We start from the raw sequence: 21,470 nt of genomic DNA, 5'->3' as shown, positions 1-21,470 counted from the left end.
ATGTTTGGTTGATGTCTAACCTTGCCATAACTAAGTTTGGGTTAGTTGTGGTATGGTGGCACAAGTGTGGCTTAGAAATAGTTGGTCACAAATGCAGCATGCTTAGCTCTAAATTTAAGAAATGATATGTGGATCCCAAAGTTAAGAAAGTGTGGCATAACGCAATTGCGGCAGCGAAACAAACACATATGTCTAATAAACTGTAGCATGACTAAAGTGTGACATGGCAAAATGTGGCAACCAACCAAACAACCCCAGAGTGTTACGCGCCTGCGTTGTAATGTGTGTTTCTCAAGAAAAAAGAAACAAGAAAACCCACACAGACACTGGTGGCCCACGCAACTGGCTTAACGGGCCAAACCTTAAGTTGAGCCTGAAGAAATAGGCCCACTAAAAGAAAGGCCCATTAACATACTGAGCCTGCCTTCGTTGAGATTCGTGCAGCTGGACCAGTGCAATCGGACCATACAAAAGGGCATCAAGGTCAATAGGGTCATTTAGCTCAACACCTCGTCCCCTTATATAACCTTCCCCCATCTCCTCACCTGCGAAAACCCTAGCTCCGCCGCCGCCGCCGTTCAACCGCTCGTCTCCTCCTCCCTCGCGAGCGCTCGTTTCGGTAACCGACGATTCCTCCATTTCCATCGCCTCATTCGATGTCTCTTTGATTTATCGATCTTCGTTTTCTTCCCCTGATTCCTGATTTTTTTCGTTTGTTCGTCGTCTTTGAAGGATTCGGGGGAGATGGCCAAGTCGAAGAACCACACGGCGCACAACCAGTCGTACAAGGCGCACAAGAACGGGATCAAGAAGCCCAAGCGCCACCGCCAGACCTCCACCAAGGGGGTAAGCCAATCCACGCCCTCTTCTAGCTTCCGCGCGTGTGCGCCATCTGCTTTGATAGCCCAGAGTCGCCAAAAGTCTCTAGTAGATTCATGTATCATGTGGCTGGGCAGATGCGGGGTAGGGTAGTTTGTGTTGTTGCGGTAGCTCCTCAAATTGCTGAATGTCTCTTGACAGATTTAGTACATCGGTGAACACGTCTAATTTTGGTAGAAATTTCATAGTGATACCCATTACTATCCGAGGTTTGTTTGCCTTCACGGGACTGCTTCTTATAATCGTGGATCAAGTAGTGATTTTCTGTATGGGGGTACTGTTATATTGTTGTTTTTGGTATTGGTGGGTTTTTAATTTTGAGCTTCTGCGTGGATTACAAGACTCGTTCATGCCTATATACCATCAATTTTTTTTGTCTGGAGTTGTGCTATTTGAAGATAAAATGTTGTAAAATCGATAGCGATTAATGTACTAATAGAAATACTGTAGTCAGTAATATCGTGGTGCTAATAACTTAAGTTGAACTAGTCTCATTAGATTTCATCCCTAATGAGTACTTGCTTTTTGGCGATGGGAAATCGTATAGGGATGGATCTCTCCTTGAGACTTCATCTTGTAGCTAGTACTACGGTGCTCTTGTACTGCATATCATCTTCTGGAAGTTAATGTAATAATTTTGAATAGCCTTGTCTGAATTACTTCATTTTGAACAACTGTCAAACCCAATCTGTTTTTTTTATGTCTAGATGTTATTTGTTTGGGTTCCCTACCTGTCTTACCTTTGTCAAACTTTTAGAGTTAGTGGAATTTGTAGAATTTCTTTATCTTGAATTGTTTATCAATCAATCAGTATTGTGCACAAATCCAAAATTTTTGCCTCCTTTACACTTCTCTCACTGATCTTTTTCACCATGTTTATAGATGGACCCAAAGTTCCTGAGGAACCAGAGATATTCCAGGAAGCATAACAAGAAGAGTGGTGAGGCTGAATCCGAGGAGTAAGATGGAAGTTGTCCTTTCGGAAAAGCATGTCTATTTTGCCAGTTTTAACTCAGCAACCTTTTAGACTATAGTTTCATTAATGATGGAACTTCTATGCTATTCTGTATGATGGAAAGATCTTTTGTTCTACCTGAGCATTGTTGTGATAATGCTTTTTAGCTGATGCTGCTGGATGAATTATATGCTATTGAGTTATGTGCCGTGAATTGTGAATCTACTTGAGGCTACTAGGCATGTGAGGTTACAATCCTCGTTGGTGATGTCAGAATTAATAATGCATAATATTGGAGCGATATCAATATATTGGGTGCTTAGATGCCATTGTGTCATCCACTTCGGTGGCTGCTTGGATGTGCTTTTATGCAATCACCCTGTAAGTTCAACTGTGAAATTAGGGAAAATTGCAAAAACCACCCATAAGTCAATTGAAGTTTGATATTCCACCCCATAAATTATTTATTATTTTTATTGTAAATACCCACCTGCTACTAAGTTTTGTTGTAAAAACCATCTCAATACGCACGTGATTAACCGAATAAGTTCGTTATTGCCGATGTAGGGTTACTACACGCTAAGCTAGCCAAGTCAATTTTATCCAAGTACTTGTATTAGACTTATTTTCCATATTTGATTGATTTTTTTCTTTTTTATGCATATAGCGAAACTGTATGTTTGAGCTCTCATCAACAATTTTATTTGTGGAATCTCATAAAAATATTTCAAGAATACTCTAGAAGTATTTAGTTTTGGTAAAGAACATATTAATGGCTCACATTTTATAAAAACAAGTATTTAGTTTTGGCAAAGAACATATTAATGGCTCACATTTTATAAAAACACGTTGATTCGGTTAAACATGTGTTTACTAGAGTGGTTTTTGCAATAAAATTGAGTAAGGTGGGTGGATATTTACAACAAAATAACTTATGGGGTGAAATGTCAAACTTTGAGCGAGTTATGGGGTGATTTTTGTATTTTTCCCGTGAAATTACCATAGATTGTTTGTTTACACGTGACATGAGGGCAAATTAGTGAGTTCATTAATGAGAAAAATGGTCTGATGTTAGTCCGTTTCAGTTGAATGCGATTGGGTGGAGTGAACTGTGAACGTGAGAAGATAGTATAACCAGATGTACTGTACGTTTCACTATCTAGGAGTATATTATATATTATGTAAATACAGCGTTAAAATTTACTAGCCACGTAAGCCACGCGTTGCGTGGCTCTTAAAGACCCGTTTGAAAATATGTATATATGGCTCAGGCCAACGGTGCCCTACTATTGATATCTCGTTGATGGGCAAATAAATGGTGACACTATAGCTGGTAGGTTTACAGATATCAATCAGCAGTTTTGTCTAAAATCCAATGGCACTGTAAATTGAAAATCAACGTACAAACAGCTTCGGTAACACATTCTGAAAGTAACAGAAGCATAAAGGAAGTAGTATTATATTAATTAGTTCGCTTCATAATATAAGATGCAACTTAAGTATGAGGAATCAGTCAAAGGATAACGTTGATTACAACTTTAACTAATAATCTGCAATCATATATTTTCTCAGCGATCTAAAGTGGTAAGTAAAACCATCCTTATTTTCATTCGTCATTTGATCAGCCTCAAGTGATGTGCACTTGAATATTTAGTATTTAGCAGCATAAATTCAGATATCATTTTAGCCCTTGGAAAAGCATATATGTAAACTGCTGAAACCCTGTCTATGAACAAAACTATTTTTACTGTAATCATAAATGAATACAGTAATTCACTCTCCATGGACAAATTCAGCATGATCATAAATGAACATAGTAGCTTAGCTTATTTTTATGGAAGAACATCAATCAATTGTTGCAGAAAATAGTTGAGCTTCAACTCCTTAAATTAGTATAGCATGTAGGATACAGCAACAAAATCTAGCATTTACCGAAAGAAGTGTAATCCTAAGTTTTCATGCTGCTGGTGGCATGTTACGGTTAGGGAAATACACCCAGGATCATTTGTGCAAACATCAATTGATGCTAGCGACCCAATCCCTCCAAAGATATTGCTGGGATATTTTGGTGTGCTTGCTTGTAATTTATGAAATTGATATTCAGAATTAATTGAAAATTTTATATACACTTCAATGCATCATCTATTGTGAGCTGAGAAGTTAATTTGAGCAACATGTATTGGTCAATTTTAATTTTATCTCTAGTTAAAGTCTATTAGTTACATCCAGCAAACAGAAATTTCTAATTAAATTGAAAGCCATTGGCTTTAATCTTATTTGGCTTAAAGGGTAACCTTCCCTGGTTTCTGTTCAAGCAATTTATCAAGCACGAAACGTGCAAAAACTATATATCAAGATGGGACAACTAACCAAATGTTTGCATACTGGCTTTGGCCATCTTCACACACCGTACTTTAACACCGACTCGCAACGAATTACCTCAGATTCTAGCATGCTATTCTAGCTGGTACACAAGCTTTACTGGGCTCTAGCCTCCAATGCTGCCCATGTCGCATCTTGAAGGGCGATGGCCAACCACGCCTCGAGCCCGTCGTCACACGTATGTCGCCAAGAAGGAGAGCAAGGGCAACGCATGATGTGGAGGGGGAAGCCGATGCCTTTGGTGTGGAAGTGGGGGTCAACTTCGATGGCTATCTCCGATCTGCCGTTGTGGATCTGATTTTACAGCACCAAACTCGCCTATAGGCAGCGGCAATAGCTGGGAGGAGGCATGGCTAAGGCGCTCGAGCTCACTGGCGAGGTGGTGCAGGATCTAGTGTGCCTATTCTGGGACGCGGTCGAAACTGGTGATCCACTTCATGGTGGCGGTGGGAAGGTTGGTGGGCTGGCGGCGGCGGTGTGGCCGTGTGCAGTGAAGAGACAAGGAGGGGAACATTCTCTCCTCTTTTTTTTTTGTTACCCAGGGACTTCCATTTTTTTTTTGTTACCCAGGGACGTGGAAGGATGTATTTGAAAAAGAGCTTTCTCAAAGGATCCAGAAGAAATTTTGCAAATAGAGATATCTGACGGATGATAATGTCTGGAGAATGTACTGACGGATGATAATGTCTGGAGAATGTATTGAACGGTCCTTGATTTATCGATGACGTGGCCCAATCAGATTGCAAGAAACTTTAGTTCTTTCAATATTTTAGATACCCGCGGGTCTAGTTGAAATGCGTGAACATTCACCGGCTTAACACATTCGGATTTGTGAATTAAAATTACTCAGATGCATAGAAAAAGTCAAATAGCCTGCAAATTTCAACCATTACAAGGTGCCAACAGATCCGCAGATCCGCATCGGTCGCTGAACATCGAACGCTGCCATGCCACCAAACAACATATAGCTTTTGTTCTCGATCAACAAACCAAGCATGACATGCCAATATTTACAAACATCAAACTAGCAAGCTCTGCATTAGTTGAGCTTTATTACCAGTACTAAGTATATTACTTAGCAACTATTATTTTGGCCTCTTGACAATCAGCACTGGGCATTTGCAGTTCTGCGCACAGTGATTGCTCACGCTTCCCAGGAACGCCCTGCATTGTTCGCACCCACGTAAGTATACATGCCAAAAAACGAAAATGAGGCACTCAAACTGAATGTATAAATACAAGCTGGATTAACAGATGCCCAAGGTAAATGATGCAATTACACATGCACCAGATTTTGATTAAGATGAATTTCAGAGGGGCAGGCTTATCATGGAGGGTCAACAAACATCCTTGTCATTTGCTGTCCCTAATCCTTATCCAGAATGATAATGAAATCTTACTCGAAGAAGATTAGATACATGGAATGGTGAGTGCGTGGCAATCAATCAATCAATTTGCAGTAGTACCTCTGGATGAGGCCGTATCCATGGGTGCCCATGACCAGCAGATCGGCGGCCATCTTCTCGGTGGCGTCGCAGATGACGTCGCGCGGGTCCCCGCTCTCCACCATCGTCTCCACCGTCACCTGCACCCAACACCACCGCATCATCGCATCGCATCTTTGAAGTAGTCGCAATTGAGTGATCGGTGGCGTTCTTACGTGAGGGAAAGCGGCGCAGATGTGCTTGGCCTTGCCCACCGCCGCGGCGGAGACGGCGGCGGCGTACTTGTCCATGCTCGCCATCACGTCCGAGGTCATCATGTACCCTGCAACAACAACAGATCCAGGTGTTGGCCTCGATGAATTAGGAGCTGATGAGAGCGGTCACAAAAGCGTGTTGTGTCCAGTGATTTCGATCGATCGAGGTACCTGAGCTGTCCATGGCGGCGTAGACGGGGCGGGGGCGGCGGGCGTGGAGCAGCACGAGCGTGTCGCCGCCGGAGGAGGAGACGACGTTGGCGAGGCACCAGGTGAGCGCGTGCGTGCTCTCCTCGCTCTCGTCCACGGCCACCACGATGCGTCGCCCGGGAGCCTCAGCCGCAGCAGCAGCAGGGTCAGCAGTAGCGGCCGCAGCAGCAGCGCTAGCACCATCCTCGGGAACAGACGACGCCATCACTCTCGACAGCAGCTAGCTAGACTCCCGAGTCTTCAACCTAGCTAGAGCGAACGAACGATGAGAGATCGATGAATCGGGCAATTGGTTGGAGAAGTGGAGAGATGCGGACACCGAGTCGATCTGCCGATTTAATGGAGGGAAGATGACGATGAGCCGTCACGCTTGCCGATCTGGTGGCGCGGTGGGCGTCGTCCTTGCATTGGGTTTTGGCGAGGCAGCCGCCGGTTTTCGGGTTTGTGGCATTTCTCCGGATTCCTGGAATGCCCATGGGTGGCGCCGGGGGGAAACAACCGGAGGAAAGGGGTATTGTTGTCATTTCGGTGGTCGAGACTAGCACTTTGGGCCGCAGCTGTTTCGGCTGTCCAGGATTTCCGAGTTCCGCGGCAGTGGAGGCAGCAGGGTTGCGTTGCATGTGTGGTCTGGTCAGAACCGGATAAGAGCGAGTTTTATAGTAGAGCTGGGCTACCTCTTTTAATTTTAATTATATAATTTATAAATTAATTATAAGGTAATATGTATAAAAAACAAGCACAATAATGTGGTAGTAGCTCCATCATATGGAGGAGAGAGAGGGTAGGAAAGAGAGAGAGTGAGCCGACGATGAATTTATCACCCGGCTGCACGTGCTGCTCGAGGAAACTGTGGGGCCCGCCAAGATGGAGAAGCAACCTGTTCACGCTTCCTTATTGATCTGTCGTGGTCAGCGCCCTTGTCCACCACGGCCACCAAACTGCTACCCTAGGCCTGGTCGGCGTCGTCTCCTACGGCCACCGGACCGTCGTCCTTGGCTTGATCGGCACCGACGCTCGCATCCACTCCAACCGCCGCTGTCTCTTGCATTCGCCAGATAGCTGAGCTCACCTAGTCCAGTAGCCGTCGTCTCTCCCATCCGTTGGGCAATCATCCTCATTCAGCCCGACCGTCGGCGTATCCCACGTCCACCACATAGCCCAACCGGCATCTCCGCATCCGCTGCACAACCCGGCCATTATTGTCTCTCGCGTCCGCCGCTGCCGTCTCCCACATCTGTTGCATGGTCGCCGCCGTCTTCTGCCTCCGCCCCGTCTTTCGTCGTCATCGGCCCTCACAATTACCGGAGTCATCGAATCGAAGGTAAAGAAAGAAGAAAGAGAAGAAGACATTGTAACTTACGTGTATCAACAATATAACTTATATATGACTTTCAAAAACCCCATGATAACATGATATTTGCGTGAACCAAAGGTCGTGGGACCGAATCCCTTCACATGCGTATCTTGTAATTTTTTTCCTCATTTGCCCGAATTATGAAACAAATCTAACGATTTAAAAGTATATTATAATTGTATACATAGTTACATTACGATTATATTATATTTACATTTGATAAACTTTTTTAAAAAAATTGTCGATAAATATGTAGCAAAACCAAAACAAATATATATTTGTTATGTTTGTGGAACTAGCTAGTGAGCTGTCGACAATTTTTGAGGTTCAAAATTTTCAACAAAATTTGGGTGTAAACAGGATCTGTCATCAACTATTATAGGAAAACGGTTCCGCACTAGTATAAGCCACGAATCTTAGCGCCCAAGCTGATTGAACGCAAAAAAATTGGCCAAACACGTATAAAGGAAAAATAACTTTTAAATTCAAAAGTAATACGCATGCTCCTGAAAAAATTGTAAATTCTAATTTTACATAATGTAACTACTTTGTAACTAGGATGTAATTGTTACATCGTTATGTAACTACTCTGTAACTAGAGTGTAACTGCTATGTAACTAGGGTGTAATTACTCTTTAATTAGGGTGTAAGTATTATGTAAATATATTAAAGCATGATGACAATATCTACAGGACGCTTCGACAAAAACTAGGTACGAAAACATTCAAATTTCTTTAGAATTTGTATCCAATACCATGGCACCAACGTCCGCAAGATAATAGAAATATAATAGGATTATTCGGAAAATTAGGAAAAATATAAGGATGTACTGTGTGATTACAGCGCATGTAACTATGTAGTTACCGTCTAAGTATCATGTAACTATATGCTTTCAACATTAATACTTGACCTGGGCTTAGTGGTTGGGACGCTGCCCTAGTTAAGTAGAGGGGACATGATTAGGGGTGAAAACGGGTCGGATTCGGGCAGATCTTAACCTTTCTATAACCTAACCCATATTTTATAATCGGAATTAGGTCAGACATGGATAGTGTCGAATATGAATATAAACTTGGAGAATGTCGAGCAAAAATATGGAACAAATACGTATCAAAATGGATACACACACTATCGGTTGCAGATATTTATTCAGATATCAAGTCGAAGCAACAATCTTATATATCACATAGGCAATAACCATTTAACAATTCCATATATCCATAATACAATTATATTACACCATTAGAACCTTAAACATGGAAGGTTGATGACAGATTATAATTTGGGTCCGAATACAATTACGAAGCAAATCTAACGATTTAAAAGTATATTATAATTGTATACATACTTACATTACGATTATATTATATTTACATTTGATAAATTTTTAAAAGAAAATTGTCGATAAATATGTAGCAAAACTAAAACAAATATATATTTGTTATGTTTGTGGAACTAGCTAGTGAGTTGTGGACAATTTTTGAGGTTCAAAACTTTCAAAATTTTCAACCAAATTTGGGTGTAAACAATGTCATAGTAGAACCAATACATAGTACAAAAAAGTGCCTCATAAAAACATAATACGGGTAATATCCGTATAGTTATCCGGGTAATACCCGAATTTTTTACCAGATAATCTATATCCGTCAGATACTACGTTCCCGAACCTGATCTCGTATCGCTAAAAAAGACTCATTCGGATTTGATATCCATGAAAAGTCTCGAGTACACGAATTTTTGATCTGAATTTATCCCGAAATAATGTGGCCGGGCTGGCGGGCGGGAAATACCCACCCCGTTTTCACCCCTAGACATGATTTACTCACTGTCTACCGCACTGCGTTTTTAGCAATTCCGTACGCATCTCACACGCACGAATCTCGGAGCAATCTGAGGGCTGAAAAATAGACATTTCCCCAAGAAAACTATCGCAAGTTTTGTAGAAATTCCATTTGTTATTAGGAATAAGTTCACTTCAGGTCCCTCTATTTGTCGCCCAGTCCGAAATTCATCCCTGGACCACAAAACCGGATACAATGCATCCCCTAACTTACAAAACCATGCAAACAACATCCCTCGGCAGTATTGTGCCCGTTTTTGGCTGACATGACGCCTACGTGCCTCCTTTGACTTGGTCTTCATCATACGTTGCATTGACGTGGCGCTTACGTGACAATTCAATACTAGAAAAATAATTAAAACCGTGGGACCCACATGTCAATTTCACATACAAAGTAATAAAACATAGTGGGGCCTATGTGGCCCCACATATCTTCCTCACTAATCCTATTATCATCTATCCCCTCTCTCTCTCTCTCTCTCTCTAGCCGATGGAGCGGGACGGGCGGCAGCTGGAGTGGGGCGGCGGCTGGAGCAGACGATGGGCGGCAACCGGACTAGGTTGGCGGCAAGAAGGGCGCCAAGGGCCAGGAGCCGCTCTCCTCCTCCTCCTCCTCATGGGTTGCGGGCAGGCAGATGCCGGCGGCGGCCTCGGTGGGGAGCCGCTCTCGCTGACGGTGGCCGTGGGAAGGGAGATTTCGGCGGCGGCCCTCGGCGGGGATTCGCTCTCACTGACGGTGGCCGTGGACGGGTAGATGCTGGTGGTGGCCTCAACGGGGAGACGCTTTCACCGACGGTGGTCACGAGCGGGGAGATGGCGGCGGTGTTGATGACCAAATTTGGTAACTCCATGGGTTGGATTCAAAGTTAGGAACGAAGCCGATTTTGGAAAAAGCCCGTTTGGGAAAGCAGAGTAAATGTCGACTATGAACAGCATCGGCTGCCACGCAAATCGGCTACAGTAATATCGGCTAGGCACCGGGTCCGACGAAGTCAAGCCATCGCCGCCAATCTCAGGAAGGATGGCCCCACAGCCGTCGTCGGGTTGGATGGAGACCTCCACAACTATTGCTACACAAGGATAGGGGTCCTAAGAAGGGCAATAGTATCTATTAATTAGCACATTTTCTAGTTTCCTTAGAGATATTTTTAGTAAGGGTCCACTTGAAGGACTCATTCGTATTTTAAATTATGTTAGATATAAGAGCCGTGTCCAGCAAGGATCTATCATGTACCTCGGGTATAAATATGGCCCGACCCCATGTAATCAAGAGACGACAGTTCAATACACTTCGGCGCATCGCCACCCTTTTCTACTTTGTTTCGATGAGTTTTTTCTTTCGAGTTGGGCTGCATCGGGTTCGATCTCCGACGAAGAGTTAAATCTTGTCATGGCGGCTTGCGTTCTCGGGATTAGTGCTTACATCTTCATGACACTCTAATCCTGTCTATGCAAGCTGCCGAGTTATCATATATATTGCATAATCTAGATTGATCTCGCCTTCTAAGCTTCATCAGTTAGCCTCTATCATCGAAAACAGCCGATAAGCTTAGGCTTCGATATTAAGCTAGATTATGCGGTATATCTACCGTCTCGAATGAGCTTTCATCGGTTTGTTTAGATCTTATGTTTCTCTTCACGCTTAATGTTGCATCGGTTAGGTTCGATCTATTAAGTACCATCATGAAACGTTTCATCTAATCTTTTCTTTGACTGCTAATAGAGATAGTATCAGGGTTTCAGCCGATCTTACCTGATTTAGTCATTTTTTCTTCCTTCTTTTTGGTTCTAAATCGTCTAAATCCGCCCCTTATATCAAGATCCCATCCTTTCGAAGTATATTAAGCTTCCCAATCGCTAGATTGGCCTTAGCTTCTTATATTTCGTCTGCGCTGGTATCTTGGTATAAGGTGGTATCGGAGTACTAGCCCATACAGGTTAGGTCTACCCGGCCCATCGGCTATGCTGTGAGCGCGCATAATCCCTACTTTGGAGCATGTTTAGATATAGAGCGATTTATACTGTCTCGATGCTACCATCGATCTATCCCAGTCGCTCTATCTAAGCAGGGGCGGACGCAGGACAAAAATGGACTGGGGGCATCTATATAAGAGTTATCCAAGGTTTAGAACATACACACCGTTTTACTTCATAGTATACTCCATATATATATATATATATATATATATATATATATATATATATATATATATATATATATATATATATATATATATATATATATATATATATATATATATATATATATATATATATATATATATATATATATATATATATATATATATATATATATATATATATATATATATATATATATATATATATATATATATAGTTTTAGACTATTTTGATTCATCATGTCCACGGAAAAGGTTGTCACCTATGCAAAAGTGAGAAAATAAACTGAAATTATGAGAGTGGGGTCCTTTTTCCCGGGTGTAGTGGGGGCCCATATGTCATACATCTAAAGGGTATATGTGTGAGTTAAAATTTGACTGGGTCCTGGGACCCCACTGCCTATACAGTGGATCCGCCCCTTATCTAAGCGTGTCCCATCGCATGGATTACGTATCGTTGATATCTACAGCCGATCGAGTATTCCGATCAATCTCCAAGTTTTTACTTGTCTCCGCCGATCTGACCTGAGATACATCGGCGTGGCCCCATACGATATGCCATCGGTAAATCTTGCCGATCGGCTATCGTTGATGGATTTAACTCTTTGCTGTCTACTATCTTGTTGGTTGCAGGATCAAACCATCTGGCACGCTTAGAACCCGAAGGCAATTTTCCCGGACCTGCACTGGAGTTAAGCAGATCTCCCAGACCGCTGCGCGTTGATTTTTTGAGTCAACAGGCGGCCTCTGCCGTTGGGGCCTCCTCTCGCTGGATTCTTCCAGGGCGGCGGCGGTGGCGGTGGAAGGGTTCGGCATCGGGGAGCCCGCTGGGGCCTCCTCCTCCTCCGGTTCTTTCCCCTCTTCTCTGTCACCGAACCTTAGCTACTCCGACCTCCAACAACGATGGCAACGGTGGTGGTGGGGTTGTAGGGATGCCTTCGCAGCGTTGGGTCCGTCACCACGCGTGGTCGCGGAGGAGGAGACAATACAGATGAGGAGCATGCCGGTTGTGGAGGGCTGCACTAGGATGGAGTCGTGCCACGTGTTGCTCCTCTCATTTTGCCCGTCGGCAACTGCACGCCGCTCTTATCCCGCCGCCTGCCGCCCACCACTTAACTCCCGCCGGCGTGGTTGAAGGAGACAGAGGTAGAGAGGGGTGAGACTGAAGAAGTGAGACCCACATATTTTGTTTTTATTTTATTTTCAATTTGTTGCTTTTAGTTTTTTTTTAATTGAATTGCCAAGTAAGAACCACGTCAATGACACATGGGATGAAGACCTAGTTAAAAGAGCTACATAGGCACCACGTCAGCCAAATTTAGAGATAATACCGCCGAGGAACCTCATTTGCATGAGGAGCCCTAATACGCGACTAGTCGCGCGGCTCCCCAGGCGCGCGACCAGTACTACTACTACACTACTATTACTACTACTGTTGTTATACTACTATTAGTATTACTACTATAATATATATATATATATATATATATATATATATATATATATATATATATATATATATATATATATGTATATGTATATGTATATTTTTTATGTATAAAAAATATGCACGTGTATAAACTTTGTATACGATGTGTACAAACTTTGTATATGATATATACAAACTTTATATACGTACGTATTAAAAAATAAAATAAAAACTAGAAAATACATACGTATATAAAGTACAAACTTTACATACGCGTATAGAAACTTTGCATACGTACAAATACAAACTTTACATACATACGTATACAAACTTTATATTCATGCATCTTTAAAAAACGGGGGAAAAGAAACAGAAGAGAAACCGAAAAAAAAAAGAAAAAACCAAACCGAAAAGAAACGAGAAAAACGGAGAAAAAAAGGGGAAAAAGGAAAAAAACAACCGAACAGAAACAACAAAAAAAGGAAAAAAACCGGAAAACTCGCTACTCCCTCCTCTCGCGCGGCGCGTCCGCCGCCCCTCTCCACGTGCGACACGTGTCCAGTCGCGTGGGGAGGGGCACGCATGACTGATCGCCCATTAGCTTTTTCACATTTGCACTGGTTTCATAAGTTGGGGACCTGTTATACCTGGTTTTGCGACCAAGGTACGAAAACTGGACATACCTACAAACTAAGGGACCCAAAGTGAACTTATTCCTTGTTATTATGGCACGTTTGGCACAACCGGATATGGTACTCGCATGTGTTGTATTTGGGCCGGCCTTCACCCTTTCTAGCACGGGATGGGCTCGATCTTGCCCATATTGGGCCCTGGATTGTGGATTGACCGAGGGTCTAGAGATAAGGGGGAACAACATATATGTTTGTCAGTGAAAAAACAAATAATGGCGCTATCTAATTCCTTTTTCATACTCCGCAAGTGAATATTTTTCTAGAGAAGGGTACTTTTACCTGGTATATATATCCAATTATATATATGCAGTCTTTTAAATTGAAAACTTACCTCACTTTAATATCTTAAATATTAATCCAGAATCCGTTCATATAAAAATTTAAAATTAGAATCTTACTATGGGCTTGTTTGATTTGGAGCCAATTTAATTGCCCTACCAAAATCTTGGTAGTGCTAAAATATTGGTAAAATTTGGCGCTACCAAATTAAGTAGTATTCAATTTGAACTATTGTGGGTAGAATTTGGTAGCAAATCAAACATACACTTGCTACTAAATTGGAACCAAAACAAACAGACCCTACATTACTCTATATTACTCAGATCACTACAACGATTGACTCTGAAGAGGAAATGAAAACGTAAGCGTAAAAAGTTCCAACTCTAGCCTTTGGTCGTCGGGACACGTGGGCGCCCAGGCTGAACGGCAGCGCACGCGGTCAAAACGCCACCGTCGCAAATGTCCAGAAGAAACGCGCGCCACGTCACCCTCCTCGGCAGAACATTCCATTTCCCTGACCACGCACGGCACAGCGAGCGGCCGCGCTATCGATCGGTGGCGGCACCGCGCGATGACGTGTCATCAGCGGACAGACGATATCTGGACGGCGGGCGCGTTCCACTAGTGCTCCTCCTAACATTTTCCAATTCCAAACTGGCGTTGCCACGAATTATTTTAAGAAAAATGTTCAAATTCCATTGCCTGATAGGGTGATGTAATAATCAATATATCATTCGTATGTCTGCTCCCAACGAACTGCTGTCCATTACACATAGTTCTGTTTCCGTTACGTAGAAGGAGCAAATATCTGGCGTTATACTTTTTTATGGTAAATCTACTGGTAGAGCTTAAATTATAGACTTAACGTGGGTGCTTATATTTAATATTATTTTTTTAGACGATGTACCCTTTAACAGCGAGACGCCTATGATAACTTTAGAAATCTCAAAATATATTGATTCAGTATTTTAAAAATGCTTATAAAATTAGGGTTTTTGTTCATAGATATTAGTCGTACCGTGTTTTAGAAAAAAAGCACAAATATCTGATTAGTTCATGAAAGAAATAAATTGGAATCTTGTCACAACTTACCAAGAAAAGGGTGTAGCAGCTGTGATCCGAAACTGTTAACATGTGCTCCAACAATCGAATAAGAGATTGAAAAAAACTTGGCAGATCGATTGAAACAATCGAGAGATCAAACAATACGTAGGACAACAATTCGATAAATGCAGAAACTACCGAATAAGAGAATCCACACGGCGCTACAGCTGGCTGCAGGATCCTCCTCCTCGAGCTTAATTACACTACTTAATTTCCTCTCCTTTTCTTAAAGGCTAAAGCTAGCTTTGGCCTCTAATATAGATACCCTAACTTAATACTACCTCCGTTTTTTAATAGATGACGCTGTTAACTTTTTCTCACATATTTGACCGTTCGTCATATTAAAAAAATTTTTGACCGTTCGTCTTATTAAAAAAATTTACGTAATTATAATTTATTTTGTTATGAGTTATTTTATCACTCATAGTATTTTAAGTGTGATTTATGTCTTATACATTTACATAAAATTTTTAAATAAGATGAATGGTCAAACATATGAAAAAAAAAGTCAACGACGTCATCTATTAAAAAACAGGGGAGTATATAATACCATGATAAACTAGCTAGTAGAACACTAACTAGCTAGTAGGTCAGTCAAATGCCCTGATAGTTGGATGACACTAACACTACTACCATGTATCTACCCCCATGTCCAGTTGTGCATAATTCCCCTATCTTCCTCGGCTAGGATTAATTGTCCCTGGTGTATGTGCGTGCTTGTAGGTGTAGCTGGTGTTCTTTGACGTGCTCTACATTTGCCCCTAAATTAGCTGGTTTGGCAGATCACATTAGTTGGCTGCATGCCAACTCTTTCTAGCTTCTTCCCAATTTGGATACACTGTCATGCAGGCTCCTAATCCTAGCTACCACAAGATGTATCCTATAGATTAATCTACCACAAGCTAATTGAACAGATTATTAACTATAGCATCTCATCATCTACTAATTTCCTCGTGGCTGGTTAATTAGTGGGTCCCACGACGCTAGAGTTGGCCAAAGGTCTCGCTATATCTAGCAGCAATTAGGAACTAATTAAGGAATGGAGACATCCTGCGTTGGGTCTGATGATGAATTGATGAAAGGCTGTCAGAATAATATATATTCAGCTAAAACACGGTTGGAATACGTCCGTTAGATTAACACTGGAATGCACATGTATCCGCGTGTTTTTGTGTAATCGACACCCTATCAGATTAGCTGGAACGAAGAGACATCAGCCTGTGGGATTGTGAGCCTACGACCGATGGTTTGTTCACCTGCAAAAACCGAGACTTCTTGGAATCTCGGTTGGTCGCCAACAGCAAACCATTTTCATCAGCTGAAAAATGAAACAGCAACCCTTTCTTGTTGACATTTTAGGCTCAGCTAGAAATGTTTCCAATAGGCCCGGGAAAAAGATTAACTTTATAACCTCTCCATTTAAATACTTAATTAATCTCAACTCCAACGGCCACTCTTCTTAAACAAACCTCTTTTCTGAAAATAAATTTCTCTGTAATAAATCTCATCAAAGAACACAACCTGACATTGCAAAAAGCAGCCATTCAGTACTACTGGTACCTACCTGCTGCACATGTACATATATACTCCCTCCGTGTACTTCTCTAAAACCCAACTTTAACTTCTTATTTCTATAAAAGTATTTATTAAAAAGTGATATATGTATATTTTTATGAGATTATTCTTCAAGATAAATCTATTTATGTAATTTTTACATTTTCAAACTCAATAACTCGAGAATATTCATAATTTATATTTAAATATTATCTTACATGACTTTTTTTTATGAATACGAAGGGAGTACATGACAAGCAATTCACTGACGAACAATCTGATTCGCGTACACATGCTGGCCCCCCGGATCGATCAATCCCGGTGCTGGACTGCTGGTCCAATCGAAATCCAAGGATGAACTGCACTAGTAGCGGGCATGAGCCCCCCCCAAAAAAAAATAGAGGCTAATTGAGGCCATGCCTGTCGTGCAGGACCAGGGCAAGCGACGAGCTGCCGTGGCCGTTCCCCGGACGGCTGGCCGGGTCACTCCGTCACTGGCAGGTGGGGCCCACATCCCGCACCACTCGGATTCGGATTTCCTCCTCTCGGCCTCTCTCCATCTGCGTGAGCTGCTCTCGCTTCTCTTCCTATTTATAGCCACCCCCATTCTGAGAAGCAGAGGGAGAAAAAAAACAGAGGGGTAGCAGAGGAGCAACCAATCGCGAGAGAGAAGGAAGGTTGAGGAAGAGGAGGAGGAGGAGGAGGAAGAAGAAGACGAGATGGAGAGAGATGAGGTGTGCTGTTCTTGCGCCATGAGGCAGTGCAGGATCTGCCATGAGGAGGAGGAGGAAGGGTGCACCGCCATGGAGTCCCCCTGCGGATGCTCTGGCTCCCTCAAGGTGATTGCCTCTTCTTCTTCTTCTTCTTCTTCTTCTTCTTCTTCTGAGTTTTCTCTTCTTTTTTCTTTCACATGGATTAATTCTTGCTGGTTTCTTGAGGTCTTTTGATCCTTTCAGTTCGCCGGGTTCATCCTGAATCCTTATAATTACCCTGAATCCTGATGTTTTTTTCGTGATTCTCTGCAGTACGCGCACAGGGGGTGTGTGCAGAGATGGTGCGATGAGAAGGGGAGCACGCTCTGCGAGATTTGCCTTCAGGTTTGTGTTCTGATCGATTGATCAATCCAGCCTTCGTTTCTTTCTCTATTCTGTGATGAAAATATCGTCGTAATTGTTGGTTTCTTGTGTAGTATAACTTTCTCTGCCTGATCAATGTTAAAATTTACTATTACTGTTTTATCCATGAAAGTTTCCATTTTCACCACGAATGCCGCGCCAGAAAAGATTATTGGCTATCAAATTTGTCATCTTTCCTCTTAATCTTTTCAACGAAGTATTGCAATGGCATGTATGAGTAGAAACACTTTTTATAAAGACTGGGCTTGGAGATTTCTTTGAGAGTAAACTAAGCAAGTCTACCTTTTTACCCACAAGAAGTACAATTGCGTGCCCAAAATTTTACTTTAGGCAAATGAACTTAGACTAGAGTAATCATAACATCATCGAATTCTGTGCATGCTTGGGACAACAGTAGAGTACTTGCCTTTGTTTAACGACAGTGTGTTTTTTTGCTGTCAGAATTTCGAACCAGGCTACACTGCTCCTCCCAAGAAAGCTCAACCTGCCCATGTCGCAGTGACCATCAGGTGAGCCTCTCTTCCCTCTGGAATTCACAATATTTCACGTTGATAGCTGGGAATTTGCACTGTAGATTATAGAACAAGGTGAATGTTGAGTTAGTGTCTGGTACTCTGGTTGGTAGCTAGTGCTATGCAACTGTCATCAACCACCCGTACGGCTCTGGCTGGCTCAGCTGGAGAATCAACAAAGAACTTGAACACTATTCTAGAGATAGTAGCAAATTCAACGATGGATGGACTGGTTGTAATCATAAACAAAAGAAAGAAATTCCAGGCTTCCAACACGGATGTCAAGCCTATCCACAAATCTCCTCATTGCCCCCACATACCAACCGAACAAACACGCACATTCTGAATTTTCTGATATCATCTTAATTGCCAGATAGGATTTCAGATTTTTTATGCGTAGAAGAAATCATGCCACGCAAAACGAACAACAATTATGCATCGTGTTGCAATCAAGGCATAGTGGTCCGGCTCATTCTCTTTGGCAGCTACACATTGCAGCATCTTGTGGATCATGGTGTGTGTGGCTGGCAGGTGGGTCCAGCCTAGCTGTTTCCGTTAGCCATGTCCCTCCCAACAACCCAAGTCCTAATCATTTTTCCTTCATGAGAATGAGATGGCAGCTAAGATGCCGATGCCTTGCACATCAATACAGTCCTGCAAACTACAAACCGTGTCCTCTACTACAGCAGCCTTTCAAATGAGTCAAACTGTGCCTTCATCTATACAACTGTACAACTCACAATGCATAAATGCAATGCAATGTGATAAGAAAAAGATGGGATTCAGAGTCAAATGTTCAGTTTTGCCATGCTCAGCTGCACAACCAACATCTCCTAACTGAATCTTGGATGAAATTCAGAGTCAAATGTTCAGCTCAGCCATGTTAAGGTGCACAACAACCATCTCCTAACTGAATCTTTATTCTTTTCTTTTGATGCAGAGAGAGCCTTGAGGTTCCCAGGCCAAGCTACGAGCCGGAGGACACGCCGTTGATCGGCGAGCAGGATTACGCCGAGTGCGCCGGAGCGGCCGGCAGGAGCGCCACCTGGTGCAGATCGGTGGCCGTCACGGTACGCGACTTGGACAGAAACTGAAAAGTCTGAAACCACGTCGTCAGGTTCAGATATGTGCAGTGCAAGTGCAGTGTGTGTTGTCTGAAACTCTGAATTTTGTCTGCTTGTTCATGCAGTTCACGGCTGTTCTGCTGCTGAGGCATCTCGTCGCTGTCGTGACGGTCGGAGCTGCACACCAGTACGCCTTCAGCCTCTTGACGGTGAGTTTAATTGGACGACCCATCTGAATGCTATCCAATGCATATATAAAAAATGGATTGGTGATTCAGAATTTCAGAGTGGTTTGACGCAATGAACATGTGTTGGTTTGCTTTGCAGATATACTTGCTCCGGGCTAGTGGAATCTTGCTGCCGTTCTACGTCGTCATGAGGCTCATCTCCACGGTTCAGAAGGGTCAGAGGCAATACCAGCTGCAGCTGCTCCAGGTTAGATTACTTGCAACCTCTGAACTTTGACGTACTTTCTTACTGAAGAAGTCCTTAACATTTCCTTTTCTTGCTGCAGGAGCAAAGGAGAAATGCAGCTAGAATGCACAGGTTGCATGGTCAAGAAGAACAAAATCAACATGCCATTCTTGTCCGGTGAACAAAGAATGAAGTGGTTCTCCTGTAGAAAAGACTGCAAAATTGTATTATTACTGATGGGAAAAGGAAAATAAACATTGTTCATAAGCTTTCCACTATATGTACATGTCCACATTTGTTGCAAAGATGATTACACCAGAGCTTTGAGTACTACCAGAATCATGTCATAATCCACCTCCAAATAAACAGAACAATTTTTTTTTCTTGCCAACTAGACAACAAGGGCTTCATTGTTTGCCGGATACTTATAATGAGTCGTAACAACCGATGGGGACACAAAACCAGTTACGAGACAGCATCAAACAAACAAATGTAAAATCCATCTTCCCACCCGTTATTTCCTGATGTCACACTGTCACCGAGGGATATAAAAGTAAGCACACACGCGGTGGTAATCCTGATCATATCCACGCACTGTCCCACTAAATTTCCTTTTCATTTCAAAAGATGAGCTTGTTACAATTCATGCAAGGACCACATAAATACTATATACAGAGTAGTATAATAAAATATAACACTTCATATGAGCACCCAAGCTTAACATATGGTGACGACAGAACTGAACATTTAACAAGAAATTAGTGCTTGGTAGTGTTAATATTCTTATCAAGAGAGCTGTTTCAGGAAAGAGTAGAGGCTGAATCTTAGCATCATCATATTCCTACAGACCAAATGATCCTGACAAGATTAGTTACACGGCAGCATCAGCATCATGGCATCCTTTACATGGCAGTAGCGTGCAATTGAGAAAGTAGGATCACAGTAATAAAGCAATAAGTCAAACAAATCAGTACAAGATGCAATACGCTAACTTTGGTGTGACACTACTCATATCAGTTAAGAAAAATCTGGTGTGAACATTAGCACATCTGCACCGAATATTGCAACCACCAAACTGTGGAAACAATCAGCAAATGAAAGACAAAAAAGAAATGGTGTCGTGATATTGGATTGCAAGTGGAGCATGTCGATTTTAAAATATTGCAAGAATAAAGAGAAGACTCCTGATGGCCAAAGTGCAATCAGGACTCGGGAGTTTTGCAATATCAGGAGCATTACGTCTGAAATGCGCTACAGCCTGATGCAAGAGGACCACGTCTACTAAGTTCACTGCTCAAAAAAAAAGAAGGCGTAATGTGATCCATATGGTCCTTGGGGTTTAGTAGTACGAATTTCCCCAGAAAGCAGCAAGTGGTGACGCGCTTTACAAGCTGTATACATGATTCTTAAGACATTGAGATGGAGACAAAGGAAGGAATTGGCACAATGACAGAATTCCCCGAAGTTCAGGACCTGATCATGACAATCGCCAATCATCTTGAATCCCATGAAAAGGAATCATCAGACAATTTCGATAAGTATAATCATATTTGGTTGTTACCTAAGCCTGCCACAACTAAGCTTAGATAAGTTACAACATGAGCTCAAAGTATGAATAACCACAAATTTGACAATATGACACGTTGCCCTAAGGTTAAGAGAGTGTATCACGAGTGGTGTAGCAATAAAGCAAACACGTGCTTAAAATTCTATGGCATTTCTAAAGTACATGGCGTGGTAAAGTGAGAGCGAAATAAGCAGAGAAAATATATACTCCCTCCATACTCATATTAGAAGTCGTTTAGGATATGATTGTGCATACCAAG

The 21,470-nt window shown here is 42.2% G+C and overlaps 3 protein-coding genes across 3 annotated transcripts; 2 read left to right on the top strand and 1 right to left on the bottom strand.

The window, feature by feature from the left end:
* The first annotated feature begins 499 nt into the window (after nt 1-499).
* On the top strand, nt 500-2,048 carry LOC4323904 (large ribosomal subunit protein eL29z). Its single transcript, XM_015766512.3, has 3 exons — nt 500-619; nt 733-846; nt 1,762-2,048. The coding sequence occupies exons 2-3, from the start codon at nt 745-747 to the stop codon at nt 1,840-1,842; spliced, it is 183 nt and encodes a 60-aa protein (XP_015621998.1). The 5' UTR covers nt 500-619; nt 733-744; the 3' UTR covers nt 1,843-2,048.
* A 2,996-nt stretch (nt 2,049-5,044) lies between these two features.
* LOC4323903 (universal stress protein PHOS34) lies at nt 5,045-6,436 on the bottom strand. The gene is made up of 4 exons (XM_015772293.3): nt 6,087-6,436; nt 5,877-5,983; nt 5,683-5,801; nt 5,045-5,380 (listed from the first exon to the last, which is right to left on the bottom strand). The coding sequence occupies exons 1-4, from the start codon at nt 6,328-6,330 to the stop codon at nt 5,302-5,304; spliced, it is 549 nt and encodes a 182-aa protein (XP_015627779.1). The 5' UTR covers nt 6,331-6,436; the 3' UTR covers nt 5,045-5,301.
* A 10,703-nt stretch (nt 6,437-17,139) lies between these two features.
* LOC4323902 (uncharacterized) lies at nt 17,140-20,033 on the top strand. Its single transcript, XM_015776657.3, has 7 exons — nt 17,140-17,357; nt 17,544-17,615; nt 18,096-18,163; nt 19,107-19,236; nt 19,356-19,439; nt 19,558-19,665; nt 19,745-20,033. Exons 1-7 carry the CDS (start codon nt 17,238-17,240, stop codon nt 19,823-19,825), a joined length of 663 nt encoding a protein of 220 aa, XP_015632143.1. The 5' UTR covers nt 17,140-17,237; the 3' UTR covers nt 19,826-20,033.
* Nucleotides 20,034-21,470: the final 1,437 nt, after the last annotated feature.

The sequence above is a fragment of the Oryza sativa genome, chromosome 1 (genome assembly GCF_034140825.1).
Source record: "Oryza sativa Japonica Group chromosome 1, ASM3414082v1".
Taxonomy (NCBI): Eukaryota; Viridiplantae; Streptophyta; class Magnoliopsida; order Poales; family Poaceae; genus Oryza; species Oryza sativa.
The sequence above is the reverse complement of the archived record's forward strand: the minus strand, read 5'-3'. Positions and strand labels throughout refer to the sequence as shown.